Below are 23,066 nucleotides of genomic sequence, written 5' to 3'. Positions count from 1 at the left end.
GTAAACTTTTAAATTTCTTAAAGTATGGGTCTTTTATGTAAAAAAAATTTTTTAATGTTTATTCTTGAGAGACAGAGCACAAGTGGGGTAGGGGCAGAGACAGAGGGAGACAGAATCTGAAAGAGGCTCCAGGTTCTGAGCTGTCAGCACAGAGCCAGATGCAGGGTTCAAACCCATGACCTGAGCAGAAGTCAGACACTCAACCGACTGAGCCACCCAAGGACCCCTCTTTTATTGCTAAGTAATCTCTACACCCAATGTGGGGCCTGAACTCATGACCTCAAGATCAAGAGCTGTATACTCCACCAACTGAGCCAGTTAGGTGGTCCAATGTGCTTATTAAAAGGAAGTTTTCTCCTTTAAATGTTCAAAATGTCAAGTTGGCTAGGTATGGATTTGCTAGTTTGGGAATACTGAAACAAACATCTGGGCAAATTTTTCTTTCCTAGTCAGTATTAAATTACTGGCTCATATTTAATGGATTTTGCCAATTAGTAAAATAATCAAGAAGAGGTACAAAAATTTACCAGATTCCCTGACCTTCAAAATAGTCAATTCAACCTTTATACTTACGATGTTAACTTTTATACTTAGGTGAAGAATTCACCAAACCTCAAAAGTTACTTGTGACTGCCTTCGATTCAAGCTAGGCTGGCCTGTTTCTAGTTCACCTCCTTAATATCTACAATGGAAACTTGTTTTGAAAACTCAAAATAATTTCAAAATTCATACTCAAGCTTTTACAAGTGTTAGCCATTCCTCAAAAGTTAGAAAAGGCTGCATCATTTTATGCATTGGTTTACAAATTTAAATGAACTTAGAACAATGGCTGAAGTGCAGCTTCCAATGACAAGGGAATTGAGATATAGCTTTCATCTAACCCTTAGTAGCTGTGGGACTCTTGGCAATCATTTAAAAGGGGGGGAGGGTTGCGCACTAAGATCATTCATTTATACTCTGAAATTCATGGACTCCTACAGGTTCCCTAAAAAGCTGTTAGCTTCTGCATTTGGGAGTAAGCTGGTCCAGAGTTTTCATTCAATTCAAATAGGTGGTCCCAAACCAAACTTGCAATATATTAGGGGGATCACTTCCAAATTGTTCCAGGGTCTAAAGACTGATAGTCCTTTGTGGTAGGCAGAACTCTAAGACAGCTCCCAAGATTCCCTGGTGCACATACTTTATAATCCCCTTCCTTTAAGTGGGGCAGAATCTGCGAGTATGATGGATGTTATAGGTTGTGGCACAGAGCAAAAGGGAAGGGATTTTGCAGGTGTAACTTAGGCATTAATCAGTTTGGCTCTGAGATCAAAAGGGAGATTACCCCGGATGAGCCTGACTTAATCAGGTGAACCCTCTAAAAGGGGGGTTAGGGTCTGCTCTGAAATCAGATTCTCCTGCAGACCTTGAAGTAGCAAGCTGAGTTCTACAGCTGAAATGTAATGGATTCTGCCATATAAGCATGGAACAGGACCCCCAACCTTGAGGCTGTGGCTCTGGCTGACACTTTGCAGCCTCGTAAAGCCTTGAGCACAGGATCTAGCTAAGCTGTACCTGGGGTCTTGGCATGTGGAAACTGTGAAATAATAAATACATGTTGGTTGAAGCCAGAAATGTGTATTAATTTGTTATAGAGCAACAGAATATATATCACTTCTCTTAAAATACAAAGCTTAATTTCTCCTTTTTCTTGAGGGAAATGAGGCAATGGAGAATGCAAATAGGGTGTTCCACAAATTACATTGATGTTACAATTAACCCCATCATTTTACAATGCAAGGATACCTTTAAAGAAACAAAAAACCTATGAAATGCAGTTACCAGGTAAGCCTAAACTAAAAGTTAAAAGGTATTCCAGAGTATTTTTAATCATTCGTCAAAAATTTTAGTTATACAAAATGTCTGGTTTTGGTTCAGAGTAATGTGGAAAGTACTAATTCCATCAGAACACAAAACAGAAAGGAAAAAATATCTTTAAAGATATATTTTAGACTAGGGCTACTCACACTTCTGTAATAGAATATTCTTATTTTATGAGATGGGCTCAATGCTCCGAAAGGCAGTTTAATATGTGAAAAGTCAAGAACATTAGGGCTTAGTCCATTAGTCCATTTTTTCCCCTCACCATAAATAATGCTCTATGTTAAAAAGGAATCAGTTTATCAGTAGAGAATAAAACAAAGAGCTGTGTTTACTTTTTTTTAATGTTTATTTATTTTTGAGAGCGCAAGCAGGGGAGAGGCAGAGAGAAAGGGGGACAGAGGAGCTAAAGCAGGCTCTGTGATGACAGCTGAGAGCCTGATGAGGGGCTTGAACTCATGAACCGTGAGATGATGACCTGAGCCAAAGTCAGATGCTTAACCAACTGAGCCACCCAGGCGCCCCAAAGAGTTGTGTTTAAATTCATAAACTGTGGTGAACTGTTAACTGTGCTGAAACAAATTTCAGACCCTGAAAAATCCTTCCAAGAATTCTATTAGAAAATCAATGTCCTATATGAGACCATAGGTAGAAATGAAATATTTAGGTCATCAGGTAGCCCTTGTATTCAGATGTTGATATCATCCACAACTAGGAGGTATTATAGAAATAACTATTTTATAAAATCATTTGGCTTCTTATAACTTTACTGGCTTACTCTGAGCCAGATTTTTGCTTACTAAGAAACATGGATGATACACAATACCGTTATGTTCACCTTTTGTTAATTTAAGCCTTCTGTAAAAAACAAGCTTTGTATGTAATCTGCCATTTGGAGCCACGTGTTGAAGTTAAGAGTATTATGTAAAACATAGTTCAAGCTGTCTTTCTCAGTCCATTTTGCTGGAAGAATGAAAAAAGGTCAAAATCTTGGGTTGGACAGCAGAAGCAAAGATAGTGTCACCTGAACAAATCCAGCGGGTTAGAATATTACTAAGTCTGTACTAAAAGACATTTCTTCTGTTATTCTGGTTCTAGGTCAAAAGCTTAAGGACAATCTAAAACAAGCCAATCAGTTATACTCTTAACTTTACATTAATATATATGTAATATAAAAAATCCAAACAGCACACACACACACCCCATGTAAAACATTGCTTTAAGTTTTAATGTTTATTTCCCCAAGACAGCCTAGCCTGCATTCTACTTGGATAAATTTTACAAGCTAGTTTTCTGCTGCTTCTAGTTTTAAACTTTAACCATGTTTCTGATGACAAGGAATGCTGCAAAAATACTCTAGTTCAACAAAGAGTTATGATCACAAAATAATTTTTATCCATTCTACAGTGTTTCAGAATTACCAGTTGATTTTTAAACACAAAGTAGATATAGATGCTAATGGTGGCTAATCTGGTATGTTTCTTATAGCAAACTGTTGTTCATGCAACACTTGTGCTCAAAGGGGAAGGCACAGGATTTCCTACAATGAGCCACCTTATAAAGAGTTCTTTTTGTACAAATTAATTTATGTCACATTTAATTTAGTGTGCATAACCTCAAAACTGAGGTATTATTCCAATTTATAAAAACCACTTGCATAACTTTTATGCAAGTTTTAAAAATACAAAGTTTTCTCCCTAAAGTGGCTCAAAATAGATTGTTCATGGCTGCCTACATCTAAGATAAAAAGATTCTAAAACAATTGAACAGATTAGGCATATTATTAAAGGTGTTCAAACCATTACTTGATTTGTACATCTACTCAAACCTCTTCATCGGTCTTTATTCAGCAGTACATATGCACCAAATTCCATTTTAGAAGTTTCCATATCATTTTCATAGAAAACAAAGTTTGAAAACAAGTAACATTTAAACACAGCACGGTATTCTACCACAACTGAAACTTTTTTCTTCTTCTTCTTTACAGGACTCAACAAAATCTAAAAATGAACTATGCTGTAGATTTACCTCATGCAAAGATCTTTATGTTATCTCTGAAAATGAAAAGGATGGCTTTTTAAAGCACATTTTACTGTTTTATACTATTATGGTAACTTGTGTACTGCAACACAGTCTATTTTGAGGGAAATTTATGATTTTTTTCATGCAAAAATCTACACAAATTAGTTTTGATGATATGGAAAGCTTTTCATAGCATCAAACATTCATCTGGTGCAAATGCACAGGGAAACCTTCCTGAAAAGTTTTCTGACTTGAGAAGCAACTAAAAAGCCATACTAGGTAAAGTAAATAAAAACTAAAAAGAAAAAAAAAGGAGGGTGGGTGGGAAAAGGGAAGAGGGGGAATAGAAAACACAGGCTGCAGAGTAAACCAATGTCTGCTGCTAAACCGGTCTTTGTTTTCATGTCCAGTGTACATTAACACTTATGATCTCACTTTGATGATTTACTAGGTTTGTTATCAGCCCCCTGAAGGCGAATCAAGCTTGCATGCGTTCACATACAGCACCACAACCATACTCTCGTACACAGTCACTCCAGGACTAGGAGTCTGCTTCATGAGTGAAGAGCCCTAGATTTGAAAGATGAACCTGACTCCCCATCACTGAGCCAGACATTCATTCAACATTGTCCATTCACACATTGCTTCATAGCAAGGCCTGGGCTCGTTTTCCTTTGACTTATATGGGCATCATATCCTCTTTTATGCTTACAAGGCTTGAAGATGACAGTACTGCACTTTCCCCTCAATTGATACAGAGTAAGTCAATGTTCCTTCTCAGGCACGGAAGATCTGTGACCTGTAGCCCTTTTTACTTTGAACAACCTAAATAAGCATTCATGTAAAGTTTTCGTTACATTTTGCCACTCATTCTCACTCGCACCCACTCGCCATCTTGACCTCATTTGGGCATTTTCTGTGATTCCAAATGAAATCTTCACATTTTCTTTCCCGATTTAATGCAGCAGCAGATCCCATGAGCCAAGCTTGATGGATCAAACCTTTTTATATATATGTATATATATATATATATCTCAGTGCTGCATTGTACCTAACTTCCACAACATCTTTCTAAAACTGGAACCCTTCTGTTGGTACATTGGCAGATGAATTGAAACCAAATGTTCCACCTTGTATTGCCTCTGGAACAAGGCTAGGATCTTCATCAATCTAAAGGAAAAGAGAAAGAGCAAGTGATAATTAGTTTTAAAGGCTATATAAATAGCATTATAGAAATATTCTCATTTCCCATAAAAAAAAGTATGAGAAAGATGAGGAGAGTGAACACTGTCCTACCATCTCTTTAGAAAGCTGAAACATTTTGGGGTGTCTGGGTGGCTCAGTCAGTTGAGCGCACAACTCTTGATTTCGGCTCAGGTCATGATCTCACGGTTCGTGGGATCAAAACCTGCTTGGAATTCTCTCTCTGCCCCTCCCCTGCGCACACACTCTCTCTCAAGATAAATAAACTTAAAAAAAGAAAAAAAAAAAGGAAAAGAAAGTGTGAATATTTTGTAAAGGCTTTTTCTTAAGGGACATCAAAATGAGAGGGAACTTAAGAGAATATGCAAGATAGGTATCTGCCAAAAGAGTGAAATATAAGAAATTAGAGATGGTCTTTTATATCTCAAACTGAGATGTATAACTTCTCTTTACCTGGGCAAATAGATAAAAGTTGATGACTTAATTAAAAAAATTAGGGGAACCTGGATGGTCCAGTTAAGTGTCCAACTTCGGCTCAGGTCATGATCTCACAGTTTGTGAGCCTGGAGCCTGCTTCGCATTCTGTGTCTCCCTCTCTCTCTGCCCTCCCCCTACTCACGCTCTGTCTCTCTGCTTCTCTCTCAAAAATAAACATTAAATAAAAAATTAAAAAAAGAGAAATTAATGCTGTCACTTTTGCAGAGTAAATGTAATCTTTAGATACTTTTCTACTAGCAATTGGAGACAAATGACCTTTGGGCTTAAAACAGTAAAATAATAGCTACGCTATAATGAATAAGTAATATTCTGTATGCTCTATAGCTAAAGGTTCTTTTTTGAAATACCACAAAATCACTGATTTGCAGCGCAGTTCCTATAAATACGCATTTGATTTGAATTATTCTTTTCACAATGTAAGAGAATAACAAATAACTTCATGTTGAGGTATTAGAAATCATAACGTCTTGTGTGTATCTATTTGCAAATTAGGACTTCCAAAAATCCAATTCTAAGACATGTGATACAAGATACCCTTAAGAGAGTATGTTTTTCTGGATTTTAGTTCTGATTTATTTAAATGGCATTACATTCTAAACAGAACTTAGCTTGATCATCTGTAGGTAAATAGTCTATAAATTTTTTTTCCAGTATTGTTTTTGTCAGGTTAATGTTCAAACCATATATACTTAACAAAATGTTTCATCAACACTGAGTTTTTTTTTTTTTTTTTTTTGATAATGTGGAAAGGTTGGGGGTATTATGACTTATTCTTTGAAAAGTTGAGAATCATCAAAAAAAAAATCCACTGGTGGCTGTATCTAATTAAAATTTTCTTTTCTTAAAAATTTTATTTTTTTATTATTTTTAATATTTATTTATTTTTGGTAGACAGAGAGACAGAGTGCAAGCAGGGGAGGGGCAGAGAGAGGGAGACACAGAATCTGAAGCAGGCTCCAGGCTCCGAGCTGTCAGCACAGAGCTCGACATGGGGCTGGAACCCATGAAGTGCGGGATCATGATCTAGGCCGAAGTCAGATGCCTAACCGACTGAGCCACTCAGGTGCCCCTAATTAAAATTTTTAAAGGAGTAACTGCTTTTAGGTTTATTTTTCCAAAGAGGCAATACTGAAAATAATTTAATACTTTAATTTCAACTACCACATACTGACAAAATGAAGATACTTTTGTATACTACACCTTACATTATACAGTAACTTAACTTTCTTAATGATTTATTGTTTCCATTTTATCTATCCTCATATTTATTTTTGGTCACCTACTAAAAATAATAGTGACAATATCTTTAAGTATGGGTTAACTAATTCTTGTCATAAACATTATAGAATATACTAGTGTCACTGCTTTGTTTACAAACATGTTATGCTATTAACTATAAGGATATCAAGTGAAAATAAATTCTGACTTGTCCAGTGTTAAAAAAAAAAATCCTTATCATAACTCAATAGCAAAAAGACAACCCAATTAAAAAATGGGCAAAAGACCTGAGCAGACATTTCTCCAAAAGAAATATAAAAGGTGCACACATACATGAAAAGATGCTCAATATCACTCATAATTAGGGCAATGCAAATTAAAACCACAATGAGATATTACCTCACAGACGTTAAAATAGCCATCACAAAAAAGACAAGAGTTAACAAATGCTGGTGTGGATATGGAAAAAGGGAAACCTTGTGCATTGTTGGTGGGACTGTAAACTGGTACAGCCACTATGGAAAACAACATGGAGGATTCCCTTCCCACAAAATTAAAAATAAAACTACCATATGATTCAGCAATTCCACTTCTAGGGATATATTCAAAGAAAACAAAACACTAACTCAAAAAGACATCTCCACCCCCATGCTCATAGCACATTATCTACAACAGCCAAGGCATGGAAATAATCTAAATGTCCATCAACAGATGAACGGAAAAAGAAAATGTGGTATATATACACAACAGAGTATTATTCAGACTAAAAGGAAACCCTGATATTTGCAGCAACATGTATCAACACTGAGGGCATTTAATGCTAAGTGAAATAAATCAGACAGTGAAAGACAAATACCATATGCTCTAACTTATATGTGGAATCTAACAAAACAAAAAACAAGCTCATAGAAAAGATCAAACTTGTGGTTACCATAGGTGGAGGGTGGAGGAAGAGAAAAGTGGAGGAAGGTAGTCAAAAGGTACAAACTTCCAGTTATTAGATTAAAAAAAACAAAAAAAAAAAGATACTTTACAAGCAAACCTTTCAGCATCACTGCAAAATAACATTTCATTCTATTTTTAACTATTAATGTCAATAAATTTGTAAAAAAAAAAAAAAAAAAAAATTCCTTATCTTTTTTTGCCCTTAGAACTAGTACTACATTTTAATGCCCTGAGGGACTTAAAAATTTTTTATTTTTCTTTATCTTTTTTTCTTGAAGGAGAGAGAGACAGAGCATGAGTGGGGGAGGAGCAGAGAGAGAGGGAGACACAGAATTTGAAGCAGGCTCCAGACTCTATGCTGTCAGCACAGAGCCCAATGCGGGGCTCAAACCCACGAACCCCAAGTTCATGACCTGAGCCGAAGTCGGACGCTCAACCGACTGAGCCACCCAGGCGCCCCTGAGGGACTTCAAAATACTAAAATATTTATGTTTCTGGAGATGACCTTACTACTACATACTTAATTCCATTCCAAAAAAATATATACATGTATGACCTGCTTACTATATTTCTAGATTTATGTTTCTACATAAAACTAAGAAAACTATAAAATTATTAAATACATCATCTGAAGAGAAGAACTGGTCAATGATCTCATAGGCCAACTTGTAGATGTCTTCATTTTCATGATTTTGAAGCTGTTCAATTTTCTCCAGTCCTGCAAGAAATTTTATGAAGTGAAACAACGGTAATATTTAAAATTCAGTAACAACAACAACAAAAAATTACATTACTCTTGGGACCACATAATCTCAATTTTTGGATTGCAAATCTGTGATTTTTAAGGAATCTATTCTAAAAGTGAATCTTAAAAATAAAAAGGTTTTATGCACAAAGATGCAGCATATTTATCTTAAAAAGTTAACAACTTGAGTGTTTGAACGCATGTACATGTTTAAGCAAGCAAAGGGGCACCTCTATTCAGAATACTACATAACCAATGTTTATAAGGAATAACAACATGGACTGCTTTTGTTTGTTACAAGTTAAAAGCAGATTCTCTCTACTTTCTAGCCTCTGTCAAGTTTTTATAATGACCATGTATAAAAACAATGAAAATACTGGTGATTAATAAATATGAATGTTAAGACATCTGTTAAGCATTATAGAAAATGATCAAGATGAACCATAGTATTTAAGGAGAATCTTCCCTATAAACATTAATGAGTTTTTTAAATCATAGGCAGAAAAGAATATATAAAAAGTGATATGCAAATTGGATCTTGTTTTGTTTGACAGGAGTAATAATTTTAAGGCTTCTGAAATAAAGTAAAATTGCCCTTCCATGAGTGTTCTTCCTTTATTGCTTACAAGGGAGAAATTGTTACGGGCTCATTTCTCACTCTACACACACACTTTGTGGGTCTGCACTTCCAAGTGAAAAGAATTTAGCTAGGAGGACTGGCTAGCTCAGTCAGTACACCATGTGACTCTTGACCCCAGGGTTGTGGGTTCAAGCCTCATGTTGAGTATGGGGATTGCTTATGTATAAAAGCTTAAAAAATAAAATCTGAAAAAAAAATTTAGCAACTAAGATAGGTGAGGACCTGCAAATCTACAACTTCATTTCTTTTTTGAGCTTTAGATGCATAGAATTAAAACACCTGTATGATAATTCCACCAGACGTTTCATGGGTACTTGAAACTTAAAATGTCCAAAACACAATTTGTTATTTGCCTCTCCTCAATTGAATTGTTCGATCTACTGTATTCTTACTTGGTGATAATAAACAACGTGAAATCTGAGAGAAAGCCCAAGTTCCCCTTTCCCTCCATACTCTATCATCAAATCTCAAAACCTCAAAGTCTATCCATTTCTTGATGTCATCATTTATTATGGCCCAACCGCTGTATACTTTCCTAACTGGCTTCCTGCCTCTTGTCTCCAAAGGTCCCAATCTCCCTGCTATCCATGCTCTATTTAAATATACCAATCCCCCAGGTAAAATCTTTCAATGGCTTGTAATACCCTGGGGCAGAATCCAATGGAGAAGCTTAAAAATACAGATTCCTGGCCTTAACGTCTAGTGATGGAGGCAAGGCTCTGATCTACATTTTAATATATAAAAATAAAATTTTTAATAATTACAATGTTTACATGGTAAAAAAAAAGTAGTAAAAAATTTTTTAACTATGTTTAATTTTTCTGGTACTCAACTTCCTAATTAGGTTCCCTAACACTATTCTCCCTCTTCTGTTTCTAACTTGATAGTTAGGCATTATTTTTCTGTTGGTCTGTCACATTAGTAACTTTAAACATGCTTTTCTTATTAAATTGACTTTCAAGCCTCTGAACTCCACACCAAGCAAACTGAAGATTTGGTTCTCCTACTCTTATAGTTACTTCTCCTTTCATTTACTTCTCCACTTGTCAGAAATCCCTTTCCTTTTATGCTCATCCACGTTGGTAACATTTACATTTTATTCCACGGCTACACTTGAGACTTCCATGTTCTATCTAAATGGCAATTCTAAGAGTTGAAAGCTAAGACATGCTGTTTACATTCTGGGTGGCTCTGGCACACAGTCACGTTTGGGAACCACTGACCTACAGAATAAAGAATCTGCTGTGCTACAGAGCTTCTGTAAGACTGCAGACGCCTGGTGACTGGCTGTATCTACAGCCTCATCTTTAAGCAGTCATCTACCCCGTACTTTGTGATTCAGCAACACTGAACTACTTATTATTTGCTGAATGCTAGGTCTCACCTCAGACTTTGCTCATGGTGTTATCTCTGCCTGGAACACCTTTCATCCCTTTTTACTTTATTAATCCTTATTCATCTCTCAAAATCCAGCTCAGGTGTCACTTCCTGCTTCTTCCAGGATGGATAAGGTATTTCATTTTGTTGTACATTTCTATTAGGGTAATTAGCACATTAAATCAGTTCATATTTATCTCCATGACTAGACTACATGCCTTGAGGGCAAGGGCTGTGTCTTGTTTACCACTGTTTTCCCAGTACCTTAGCACAGTGCCTGTTTAATGCATGGCAGCAATTCAATTACCTAAGCATACGCAAGAAGCTGAGCAGGACTGTACATATAGAATATAGTATTTACTTTATTCTGTTACTTGATTATCTGAGAAAAATACAGAAGTGCTACATTAGTCAGAAAATAAAAGTAGTTACAAAAAGAACATTAAAATGTGAAATAATAGGCTATAACTTACCTCCACATTCTTCTATAAGATTGGCTATGGTTTCTGCCTCATCTTCAGCCATTTTTAATATATTACTTAGTCCATCAAGTACTACTTGCACAACTTGTGCATCTTTTACAGTCAGCAAGTTGCAAAAAGGTGGAATAACATTTTGTTGGATTAGATAGGCCACCTGAAGAATAAAAACACCATGACATAATAAGTGAACTTTGTGTACCAAATGATCTCACTGAAATAATTTTGACTTTAAAATTTTGAGTAGGAAACATGACCTCATCTTTCAGGTTATGTTAAACTACATTAGACTATTTTATGACTTTATTGTTAGATGGTTTTATTATTAGATTCCTTCTCTTTTAAATGTAGTGTTTACTTTTCTTGAACTTAGAAAAAAAGTGAAAATGAAGGAATCACTCAGCTTCATATGAAACATATGGCATAAAGAGTACTTTCTTCAAAGATCCTTTCCTCCCCTTTAAGATTAAGAAATAATGAAATCTGTTAAAAGGCTGGATTTTTTTAAAGCTACAATTGTTCGTTGTTGGAGTATTCAATGTGAGAGTGCTACAACATTTAGTGCCCTCATAGCCACCTTCAATTCACTATTCAATTGGTTCAATTCAATTTTCATAATATTTTTCAATCATTTTATATTTTGTTATGCTGTTATTACCATGTACTATTACTTATATTCTGCTCTGGATTCCTTGCTCACCACCAGTCTACAGCTCACTTGTGACAATTACCAGTTTATTGTGTATCAGCTCTAAATTCACCCTTTTTACCTATCTGTAAAATTTATCTGAAACCTTTAAAACTCATTTTATTCTTCTAGTTTGGCACAATGTTAACCTCTGTCACCCACACAACTCTAGAATGAGTGCCTCTTTAAATTTTACAACCTAGGCACCTCACATTCCTTTCCCTAATTTCTAGTCTCAGCTTTTTGGTTTTGGTTAGTTCCCTGCCTTCCTTGCTTTGTCTGCTGCTGATAAATTTTTCTTATTGTTTGCTTTCTTTTTATTGTTGATGTTCACTTGTTAGGAGAATCTGTGAAGTTGTTTCCGTCTGCCCTATTAACCTAAAAAGTCCTATTTTTCCCTAATACTGTTTAAAAATAAAAAACCAAAATCTTGACTACATGTGCTTTGATCTTACCATGGATTAGAAAATTCTTAGAGGCTAAGATGGTATAAAGAGAACACTTCTCATCTATGAAATATAACTAAAGGAAGTCAAGGTGACACTTTTATATGGGGCGAAAAAAATTACAGAATGCCTGTTACCTTGCTATTATTTTAAATTAGGATTTAACTGAAATCTAAATCTTAGAATTATCTGTACTGTTTTATTTTTACCAGTTTTGAGAAATAAATAAAAGCTGAACTTACTTGATCTTTCCTCCCACTAATTGTTAAGTTACTTATGGCCCAAGCAGCTTCTTTCTGAGTGCCAAAATCCCCCTGTAAAATCAAAGGACACAAACTTCAATTTAGGATATTGGGAAAAAATGTTGTCTGAAATTATTTTCAACTGTTTATTTCCCCAGGTTTTCCTCTAGCCTTTCTATATGCATATATAACTTTTAAAAGAACTTTTTAATGTCTATTTCTGAGAGAGAGAGAGAGTACATGCACAAGCAGGGGAGGGGCAGAGAGAGAAGGGTACAGAGGATACAAAGCAGGCTCCAATGCTGACAGCAGAGGAGCCAATGAGGGGCTTGAACTCATGAACCAGGAGATCATGAACTGAGCCAAAGGTGGGTGCTTAAGTGACTGAGCCACCCAGGTGCACCCATAATTTTCATTTAAGAAAAGCTTTTCAACTCAATTTGCCCTAAACAAATGTAGACTCCCTTTTGCAGTCTCTCCTAGCAACAAACTGACTTGATTTTACTGTTCAATTAGATTAAATGAAGTCAATGATAAAAGGGAGGGGAATGTGCATTTCACTTTAATCAAAGAAATGTCAAGTTAAATTATCCTTTTAAACACAGTTTTAAAAATAATGTCCACCATTAAAATATATTTAAAAATCATTTAACAAGTCCTACATATGATTTAGCAATATACTTAGTAATACTTAATAATATGAAGTTCTCATAGGTGAGAACCTTTGAGAATTTACCAAGAAAATAATTTAAAACCAAGTAATACTATGTATCTTTCTATATATTGTATTAGAAGCACACACTAGTCAAAAAGTAAAAGCCACTAAAATTCTCAACAGTGAAATAACTAATTACAATAAATCTAAATGGAATAATAACCAGTTATTAAACATAAAGAAGACTAGCGGGGCAGCTGGTTGGCTCATTTGGTTATGCGTCTGACTTCGGCTCAGGTCATGATCTTGCAGTTCCTAAGTTCCAGCCACTTGTGAGTTTGAGCCCCTATTGGGTTCTGCGCTGACAGCTCAGAGCCTAGAGCCTGCTTCAGATTCTGTGTCTCTCTTTCTCTGCCCCTCTGCCACTTAAACTCTGTCTCTCTCTCTCTCTCTCTCTCTCTTTCTCAAAAATACACGTTAAAAAAAAAAAAGACTAGCAATCTGGAAAAATGCTTGTAATTAAGAAAAAACTTATGTAAATATGAGGAATAAAAATTAAAGTTGCAGTGGGCATCTATTTTTATACATCAGACCGATAAAATCCAAGTAAGTATCTGTCAGTGGTAGGAGTGTAAAACAGTACAATCTTTACAGACAGGGATGAATATTACACAGCAAAATTTACATATATGTCTATCTGTAATTCTAGTATTCCCTAGTAAAATACTGAAAAAAAAAAAAAAAAAACCTTAATCTTAGAAACATCTCAAGTATCATAAAATAGTAAGGTGATTGAATACATTATAGTACATCCATATAATAGGTATCATACATAGGTATAAAAAAGGATTAAAGAAGCTCTCTATATAATGCTATGGGAATGATCTCTGGAATACACATTTTTTAATAAAAAAAAGCAATACCAGCTGTGTAAGAAAGAGTGGGAATAAGCAAATACATAAGCATTTGCTGATATTTAAAAAGAAACAATAGAATAACCCAAAAACTAATAAAGATGATTATCTCTAAAGGAAGGAAGAGTATGTGAAAGAAATGGAAATTAGGTCTTTGTGTATGTACTTTTAAAATAAGGCATACATTTTTTTTTTTAATTTTTTTTTTTTTAAACGTTTATTTATTTTTGGGACAGAGAGAGACAGAACATGAACGGGGGAGGGGCAGAGAGAGAGGGAGACACAGAATCGGAAACAGGCTCCAGGCTCTGAGCCATCAGCCCAGAGCCCGACGCGGGGCTCGAACTCACGGACCGTGAGATCGTGACCTGGCTGAAGTCGGACGCTTAACCGACTGCGCCACCCAGGCGCCCCAAGGCATACATTTTTTACCTGGAAACTATATAACCATTTGCTTTATATAACCAAAAAACCCTAAACAAAGAAAAGTAACAATCCAGTGAAGAAATGGGCAAAAAACATGAACAGATGATTTTCCAAAAACATACAGATAGATAACAAGACACATGAAAAGATGCTCATCATCACTCATCATCAGGGAAATACAAATTAGAACCACAATGAGGTACTGCCTCACATCTGTCAGAATGGCTAAAATTAACAACTCAGGAAACAATAGATGTTGTCAAGGATGTGGATAAAGAGGAACACTTTTGCACTGCTGGTGGGAATGCAAACTGGCGCAGTCACTCTGGAAAACAGTACGGAGATTCCTCAAAAAATTAAAAACAGAACTACCCTACGACGAAGCAATTGCACTACTAGGTATTTATCCAAAGGATACGAGAATAGCTATTTGAAGGGGCACATGCACCCCAGTGTTTATAGCAGCACTATCAACAATAGCCAAAGTATGGAAAGAGCACAAATGTCCAGTGCTTGACAAATGGATAAAGATGTGGCATATATATACAATGGAGTATTACTTGGCTATCAAAAAGAATGAGATCTTGCCATTTGCAACAACACAGATGGAACTAGAGTTTATTATGCTAAGCAAAATAAGTCAGGCAGAGGAAGATAAATATATGATTCCACTCATATGTGGAATTTAAAAAATAAAACAGATGAACACAGGGGAAGGGAAGAAAAAGTAAGATAAAAACAAAGAGGGTGGCAAACCATAACAGACTCTTCAATACAGAGAACAACAACAACAAAAAAGAACAAAATAAAAAAAGAACAAAAAATACAGAAAACAAACGGACAGTTGCTGAAGGGGGAGTGTGTGGGGTTAAATGGATGATGGACATTCAGGAGGGCACTTGTTGGGATGAGCACTGGGTGTTAAATGTAAGTGATAATCACTAAATTCTATTCCTGAAATCATCATTATACTGTATGTTAACTAACTTGGATTTAAAACAAATAAAATAAACTGAGTCTTGACCCACTCTGCAAACAAAAGAAAACAGAAATAATCTAATTGTATTTCATGTTGGTGACTTAGCCACACATGCAAAAAATCATTTCAAGTGATATATTACTTTTAAGTACATCATTGATGGAAAATATCCTAAAGACAAAAAACCGTCAAGGAAATCTTAAAAGTGGAGTAGTCATGTTGTTAGTGGCAATGTGATTTTGTTATTTTGATAAATTTTATATATCTCAATACATATTGCAATCTTTTTATAAAGATTCCAGCATAAAAGAGATAAAAATATAAAATCGAAGAGAAAATAAAAACACTGTTTACCCTAAATACCCAGTAACAGCTGATAGTTTCATTTCATTCATGACTCGTTTCTTATGAATTCTCATGTTCACAAAAATACTATATATTTTCTACTTTTTTTTTTTTAAAGTAGGCTTGACGCCCAATGTAGGGCATAAACTCACAACCCTCATATCAAGAATCGCATGCTCCACTGACTGAGCCACTCAGGCACCCCTATCTTCTACTTAAAAACAACAACAACAACAACAACAACAAAGAAACATCCCTGATCACCTATTTTGTTCACTCAGGCCTAAAAACAATGACAACCTCATAACAATGGTCATCTTTAGGACCTGAACTATGGTCCTTAAATACTATCTGCTACCTAAAAGGGTATCCTGGAGAGTCTACATCAGAAAATACACAAAATAAGCTTGAGAATCATGTCATATTCAAAGGGTAGGAAGCTCTCATAAACTACTGAGGAGATGTAAAAAAGACACAGGCACTAAATTTAAGAGGTTCCCATTGGTCAGGGACAATTTGAGTGTTAAAAAAAATAACTACAAAATATAAATTCGTAATTTCCTAAGGACACTAAAAACTCCACCTTAGTCAACTTTTGAGGTTGTTAGGGAACCATGTTATTCTAAAAACTGAGTGATAATGAGAATTTATCTTGTCTTTCTCATATGAAACATATTTTAGAGTAAACCAATAGCTGATAGTTTTTTATTGAAAAATCACAGGTAATACATAAAGTATGACAGAATTAGAATGTCACCATTTTGCAGTTCCTTGTAAAATAAGGGATCCATGCAATGATCATCAATGACTGATTACCTAAAAACCCCTAGGCAAAAGATTGGTGGATAGGTTTATAACAATCAATTGCAGTAGGCTGAGAACACCTGAGCTCACTCATCAATCTGAACAGGAGATCTAGGACATCTGGAGATACAGGACAAACAGTATGTGTCTTCTGATGTGCATCATTAGGAAATACAGAGTAGTGCACTAAGCCTTGCCTAAAAGACTGAACCTGATCTACCAGTCTACAGGAAACTAAGCCTTTACTATCAGCTTGTAGAAAATATGGAGGGAAAGAAGACAGAGGTATCTTCTTCTTTAATTACAGATCAGTGTTCAGAAAAAAACCCTCATGCTGTGACTGTGGTCTCTTTCCCAAACATTAAAGTAAGTATGGGAGATGATATAGCATCCAATTAAATAGCACACTTACTTGCTGTTTGATTTTGGGCAAATTTATTGGTCTATACCATAGTTTGGAGCTACAGTATTAAATGAAGTAATATATGTAGAGTGATGAGAATATGTAGGCATTTATAATCAGTAATAATTATGACCATGAACATTATCATCAGTAGTAATAATAATGTATTTTTAATAAATCCCAGGACGATGGTAATTTTGGTAAAAGAATGATACAGAAGAAGGGTCAGGGGTTCCTAAAAAATGTCTTTTATATACAAAAGTCAATGGGTTCAAAGTTTTCATGTTAATACTACTTAACTATACTATTCATGCCACTGTATAGGTTCTAATTAAACAAACAGAAGAGTGTATTTGTTAAATTTAAACCCTTTTCTTTTTACCCAGATACATGCAAGAGGATTTTCTTACCTTATCCAAAAGATGTATTATCATTGGTACAAGATTGGCATCAATTACTGCTTGAACCTGCTGCTGATTTCCTGCAGTTATGTTAGAGAGGAACCACACTGCTTCCTGCAGAACAAGACTCTGTCAATATTTCTCATTAAAAATTAAAATCTGCATCTGACCTAAATTCAGTATGTTTGCTACAATGTCCAAATGATTTTATTATGGACTGAGTTCCATAATAAAAATTTTAGGAATCTCAACTCCTCTATCCCCTCCTATATTTTCTTTGGACAAATTGTTTATGGCCCTGATCCAAGTCATAATGAACTAACCCTTCTGAAGAATTCTTAAGCAATGTTCCCAAACATAGGACTCAAAAGAAGCTTGGCTGAACAAATACTAAGGAATTGATGAGCTGTAATACAGATACAAATCCTTAAACTACTGTAAATGAGACTCAGCATCCCCCTCACATAATGTGCTTTATTCTCTATTCTATTGTGATCGAGAGTGCTCGCCAAAGTTGGGAAGTCTCAATTATCCATGATGATGGAGACACAAAAGCTGAAAGAGTGGGTTGTTTTAGTATACTTATTTGTAAGTCATTCACTGTGCTATTTCTCTCAAGAGTTAACGTGGCACCAAGTGTTTGACTGCTTCATTGGCCCACCTTAATTATCTTTGTGTGCTACCCTTTACACTACAGTGCTGCTACTTTTGCCAAGATGATGGTAGTCAGGTGTTTCACAAGTTAATACATAATAAATACACACTGAAACCAGTTAGCATGAAATAAGACACAAAATATCTACCTACCTACCCTACATAGGATATTATAAAAATTATGGTAATTTATCAAACTTAATAAATTATATTTATCAATGTAAAGGGAAACATTTTCTCTGTTAAAAATTAGGAAACAAGTTTTACTCCACAAACTATTAGTATTAGTTAGTGTGAAGTAGGCTCTTTTGGATCAGATCACAGGGCCATGTTTGATGAACCTGTTAGAGATTTTAGGGTGCTAGGCTACTTAGGTGAGCTGTTCTTGGGTTATAATCATCGGCAACGTTGTAATCAACAACCCATGTATTTTTACAACAGCCTCAGATGCACTCCAATATCAGCATCACCAGTCAGTGCCCCCTTTCAATAGCCTCCATGAGTGCACACACACACACACAAGTGGCACACACACACACAAGTGGCACACACACACACTCTATTATCTATAAAATATTAAGCTTAATTACTTAACTTACATATCAAAAGTTTCCAATCACACAACATTCAACACCCAATTATCTCTATTTCATCATTTCCAAGAGAGCCAAATCTGCACTGTTTACTATCGGTTTTATATACAGAAAATCATAAAGATCCATGATATAAAGAGAAAAATATTCTATCTTCTCTGGATATCTAGCTGATGGTTTATATTAGTAATCATTATAGATACTTCTGAATCCCTAATTTTATAAATGAAAACTGCTGATACTTTATACATTATTACTAAGTACTATTTAAAAATACTTACTTTATTAATTTTCTCTTTGGGATGTGTCAGAAGTGCTGGGAAGTGTGAAAGAGCGTCACAGTTCAAAACTACTTGTGTTTGCTCATCAGTTCCAGTAACAATGTTGCCCACAGCCCGAAGTGCGGCAGTCTGCAACAAAAGATTTAATGAGATGTTCTATTATGAAAGATACATTCTTTCATTCACGCCAACTATGCTTTTTGAGCAAGTTGTGTCTGATACAGATTTAGGAACAGAGCAGTGATTAGGACAGACAGGATTAGGGAGTTTACATTATTGTAGAAGACAGTCAACAAACAAGGATAATTTTGGATAGTAAATTAGGGCCATAAAGACAGGAAGACAGTACTTTATATTTTTGATTCAGTGTTTCAATAAATTACAAAACAAAAACACAGTGCTCTTCTGAAGGAAAGCTGCTTACGAGATTTCAGTATTGTACGAATTTGAATTATCAATTATTTTTCTGTTGTTGTATTACACCATTTTCTGTCAAGTTACAGTCTTCTCGGGGGGGGGGCAGGAGGAGCTAATTTTAATATTTACAAGACAAATGACTCCGTTTTCAACCCTCAATTGAGATATAATTCATATTAACATAAAATTTACCCTTTCACAATGTACAATTCAGCGGTTCTTACACATTCAGAGTTGTACAACCATAACTAATAGAGAATTCCAGAACATTTTTATCACACCAAAAAGGAGTATCTGTACCCACTGGTAGTCACTCTCATTTCCCTCACCCCCCAGGCGTTCCTGACAGCCACTATAGTATGCCTGAGACATCTCTGTTGATTTGCCTATTTCAGACATTTCATATAATTAGAATCGATAGTGGGTGGCCTTTCTGGTCTGACTTCCTTCACTTAACATCATACTTTCAAGGTCCATTCATGTTGTAGCATGTATCGATGCCTCATTCCTCTTCATGGCCAAATAATATTCCACTGTATGGCTATGTCATACCACCATTTCCACCTTTTATTTAACCATGCATTAGTTGATGAACATTTGGATTGTTTTCACTGTTTGGTTATGGCAAATAATAGTGCCATAAGCATTTGTGTGCAAGTTTTTGGGTGAACAGATGTTTTCAGTTCTCTTGGGCATCTACCAGTGAATGATATGGTAACTCTATATCTAACTTTTTGAGGTACTATTCAAACCATATTCCAAAGAGGCTGTACCATTTTACGTTTTCATAGCAGGGTATATGGATTCCACTTTCTCTACATCCTTGATGAAACTTGTGACTGTCTTTTTGATTATACCACCCTGGTGCATACAAAGTGGTATTTCATTGCAGTTGTTTTTTTTTTTTTAAGGTTTATTTTTGAGATAAAGAGAGCGCAAGCGGGTGGTGGGGACGACAGAGGATCCAAAGCAGGCTCTGTACTAACAGCAGTGAGCCTGATGTGGGGCTCCAACTCACGAACCATGAGATCATGACCTGAGCAGAAGTTGGACACTCAACTGACTGAGCCACCCAGGTGCCCCTTCATTGCAGCTTTGATTTACATTTCCTTCATAACTAATAATGTTGAACATCTTCTCATGTGCTTATTGATCACTTGTAGATCTTTCTGAATAACTATTTAAATGTTTAATGGGGTTATTTGTCTTTTTATTGTTGAGTTGTATAAGTTCTTTATGTATTTTAGATAGAAGTCACTTTTCAGATCTATGATTTGCGAATATTCCTTTCCATTCTTTGGGTTTCTTTTCATTTCTTGATGGTGTCCTTAGAAGCAGAAGTTTTTAATTTTGGGGTGCCTGGGTAGCTCAGTCAGTTGAGTGTCCAACTTCAACTCAGGTCATGATCTCGCAGTTCGTGAGTTCCAGCCCCGCGTCCGGCTCCATGCTGACAGCTCAGAGCCTGGAGTCTGCTTCAGATTCTGTGTTTCCCTCTCTCTCTGCCCCTCCCCCACTCACACTCTCAAAAATAAATAAACATTAAAAAAAAATTTTTTTTAAGTTTTTAATTTTGGTGAAGTCCAATTTATCTACTTTTCTATTTGATTGCTTATGCTTGTGGTATCATATGTAAAAAATTGCTGCATAATCGATTATCACGAAAATCTATGCTTATGTTTTCTTCTAAGAGGTTTACACTTTTAGCTTTTACATTTAGGTGTTTATTCTGAGCTAATTTTTATATACAGGAGTCTAATTTCATTTGTTTATAGGTATATATTTAGTAAGTCTCAGCTACATTGTACAAATGTAGTTGAATCAGTACTTCCTGAAAAGACTATTCTTTGCTAAGTGAATTTTCTTGGCACCTTTGTTAAAAATCAACCGATCATAAAGGTATGGGTTTTTCTGGACTCTTGATTCTATTTCACTGATCTATATGTCTACCCTTATGCCGGTATCACAAAGTCTTTTTCACTGAAACTATGCAGTAAGTTCTGAAAGTGAGAAGTCCCCAACTGTCCTTTTTTAAAGCTTGTTTCTGCTATTTCTAGGACCTTTGTATTTTCATATGGATTTTAATATTAGCTTGTAAGTGTCTACAAAAAGGCACCTGGGATTTTAACAGAAATTGAATTTAATCTGTAGGTAAATTTGGGGAGCACTATCATTCTAACAATACTGTCTTCTACTCCACGAATGTGGATGTCTTTCCATTTATTTAGTAAGTCTTTAATTTGTTTTAAAAATGTTTCTAGTCAGGTGCCTGGGTGGCTCAGTTGGTTAAGCATCTGACTCTTGGTTTCAGCTCAGGTCATGATCTCACGGTTCATGGGTTCAAGCCCTGTGTCAGGCTTTGAGCAGACAGCGCAGAGCCTCCTTGGGATTCTTTCTCTCCCCCTCTCTCTCTGCCCTTCAGCTGCTCATGTTCACATTCTCTCTCTCTCTCAAAATGAATAAACAAAGTTTCACAGTGACCCAGCTTCTTTAACAAATAAATTTAAGAGGGGAAAGAAAAATAAAACTGTAGAGTAACAGGAACATAAAAACATACCAAATGCAATGTCAACCTTGTTTTGATATAGATTTCATCAAAGTGTGGAAAAAAAAAAATGAAGCAATCAGTAAAATTTGGATACTGATTGGATTCTAATATTAACTTTCTTTTTAAGTTTATTTATTTGAAAGAGACAGAAACAGTGCAAGTGGGGGGGGGGCAGGCAGAGAGAGAGGATGAGAGAGAGAATCCTAAGCAGGTTCCACACTGCCAGTGCAGAGCCCCATATGGGGCTCGAACCCACAAAGCTATAAGAACATGACTTGAGCTGAAACCAAGAGTCAGACATTTAACTTACTGAGCTACCCATGTGCCCCGGATTTTACTAAGATTTAAAAGATACTCTAACAGTACTGTGATTATATAAAAACATACAGCCTTTATTTTTTAAGAAAAGCTGATGAAATTATATACTATCTGGGACATGTCAAAATAATTTGATGGGGGAAGTAGGAATATAGAGGAAACCTACATGGAGGTTCATTACAAGTATTACAACATTAACTTTGAAAGCTGGCTAAAGAAAAATTCCAGCCCTATTTCTGAATGAAGTCCAATATTAAAACTAAAGATGCATTCTGAAAAAAAGAAAACAAAAAACAGACCAAATACCCATACCGAGATATAAGTATTGCACTTAAGAAATGCAAACTGAAGGGTACCTGGGTGGCTCAGTTAGTTGAGCGTTACCTTTGGCTCAGGTCATCATCTTGTGGTTCGTGAGTTTGAGCCCCACATCAGGCTCGCTGCTGTCAGTGTAGAGCCTGCTTCGGATCCTCTGTCCCCCTCTGTCCCTCCCTCACTTGTGCTCTCTCAAAAATAAACAAACATTAAAAAAAAGTTCAAGAAAAAAAAAAAAAGAAATGCAAGCTTAATAATACATATGTATATGAATATTTATTTTTTAAAGTTTATTATTTTTTTTAGTAATCTCTATACCAGACATAGGGCTCAAACTCACAACTCTGAGATCAAGAGTCACATGCTTTTCTGAATGGGCCAGCTAGGTGCCCTAGTAAGGATACTTTAGTGAACGACAAATAACCCTAAATGGCAAACTACTCTATTAATTCCTTCTGAATTCAGCTCAGTGTTCCCTTTTTCTTTAAAGTGCTTTACATTTTAAGATAGTGTATCTCCATTCTAACTGTACATGAGAAACATCTGAAGAGCTTTTTAAAGCCCAGGTTTCTAGGAAATATCCCAGATTTACTAAAACAGAATCACCAAGGGTCAAGCAAGGGAAATAAAAAAAAATTTTTCTTTAAGCTTCA

At 35.6% G+C, this 23,066-nt stretch overlaps 1 protein-coding gene and 1 non-coding gene across 4 annotated transcripts in view; both read right to left on the bottom strand.

Annotated features, from left to right (window-relative positions):
- Positions 1-3,067: 3,067 nt before the first annotated feature.
- KPNA4 (karyopherin subunit alpha 4) overlaps positions 3,068-23,066 on the bottom strand; it is a 70,071-nt gene continuing 50,072 nt past the window's right edge. For all 3 annotated transcript variants that reach the window (XM_045503099.1, XM_045503098.1, XM_045503100.1), the window contains 6 exons: positions 18,819-18,947; positions 17,300-17,404; positions 12,364-12,435; positions 10,982-11,144; positions 8,370-8,464; positions 3,068-5,052 (listed from right to left, as the gene is read on the bottom strand). In XM_045503099.1, the coding sequence (XP_045359055.1) occupies positions 4,954-5,052; positions 8,370-8,464; positions 10,982-11,144; positions 12,364-12,435; positions 17,300-17,404; positions 18,819-18,947 (663 nt within the window). In that variant the 3' untranslated portion in view covers positions 3,068-4,953. The remainder of the gene's footprint in view (positions 5,053-8,369; positions 8,465-10,981; positions 11,145-12,363; positions 12,436-17,299; positions 17,405-18,818; positions 18,948-23,066) is intronic.
- Positions 18,253-18,605, bottom strand: LOC123576318. Its single transcript, XR_006701324.1, has one exon. It is a non-coding gene; the product is annotated as a small Cajal body-specific RNA 7 (non-coding RNA).

Source organism: Leopardus geoffroyi, chromosome C2, assembly GCF_018350155.1.
Source record: "Leopardus geoffroyi isolate Oge1 chromosome C2, O.geoffroyi_Oge1_pat1.0, whole genome shotgun sequence".
Classification (NCBI taxonomy): domain Eukaryota; kingdom Metazoa; phylum Chordata; class Mammalia; order Carnivora; family Felidae; genus Leopardus; species Leopardus geoffroyi.
This window is presented reverse-complemented; position numbering and strand designations above follow the sequence as displayed.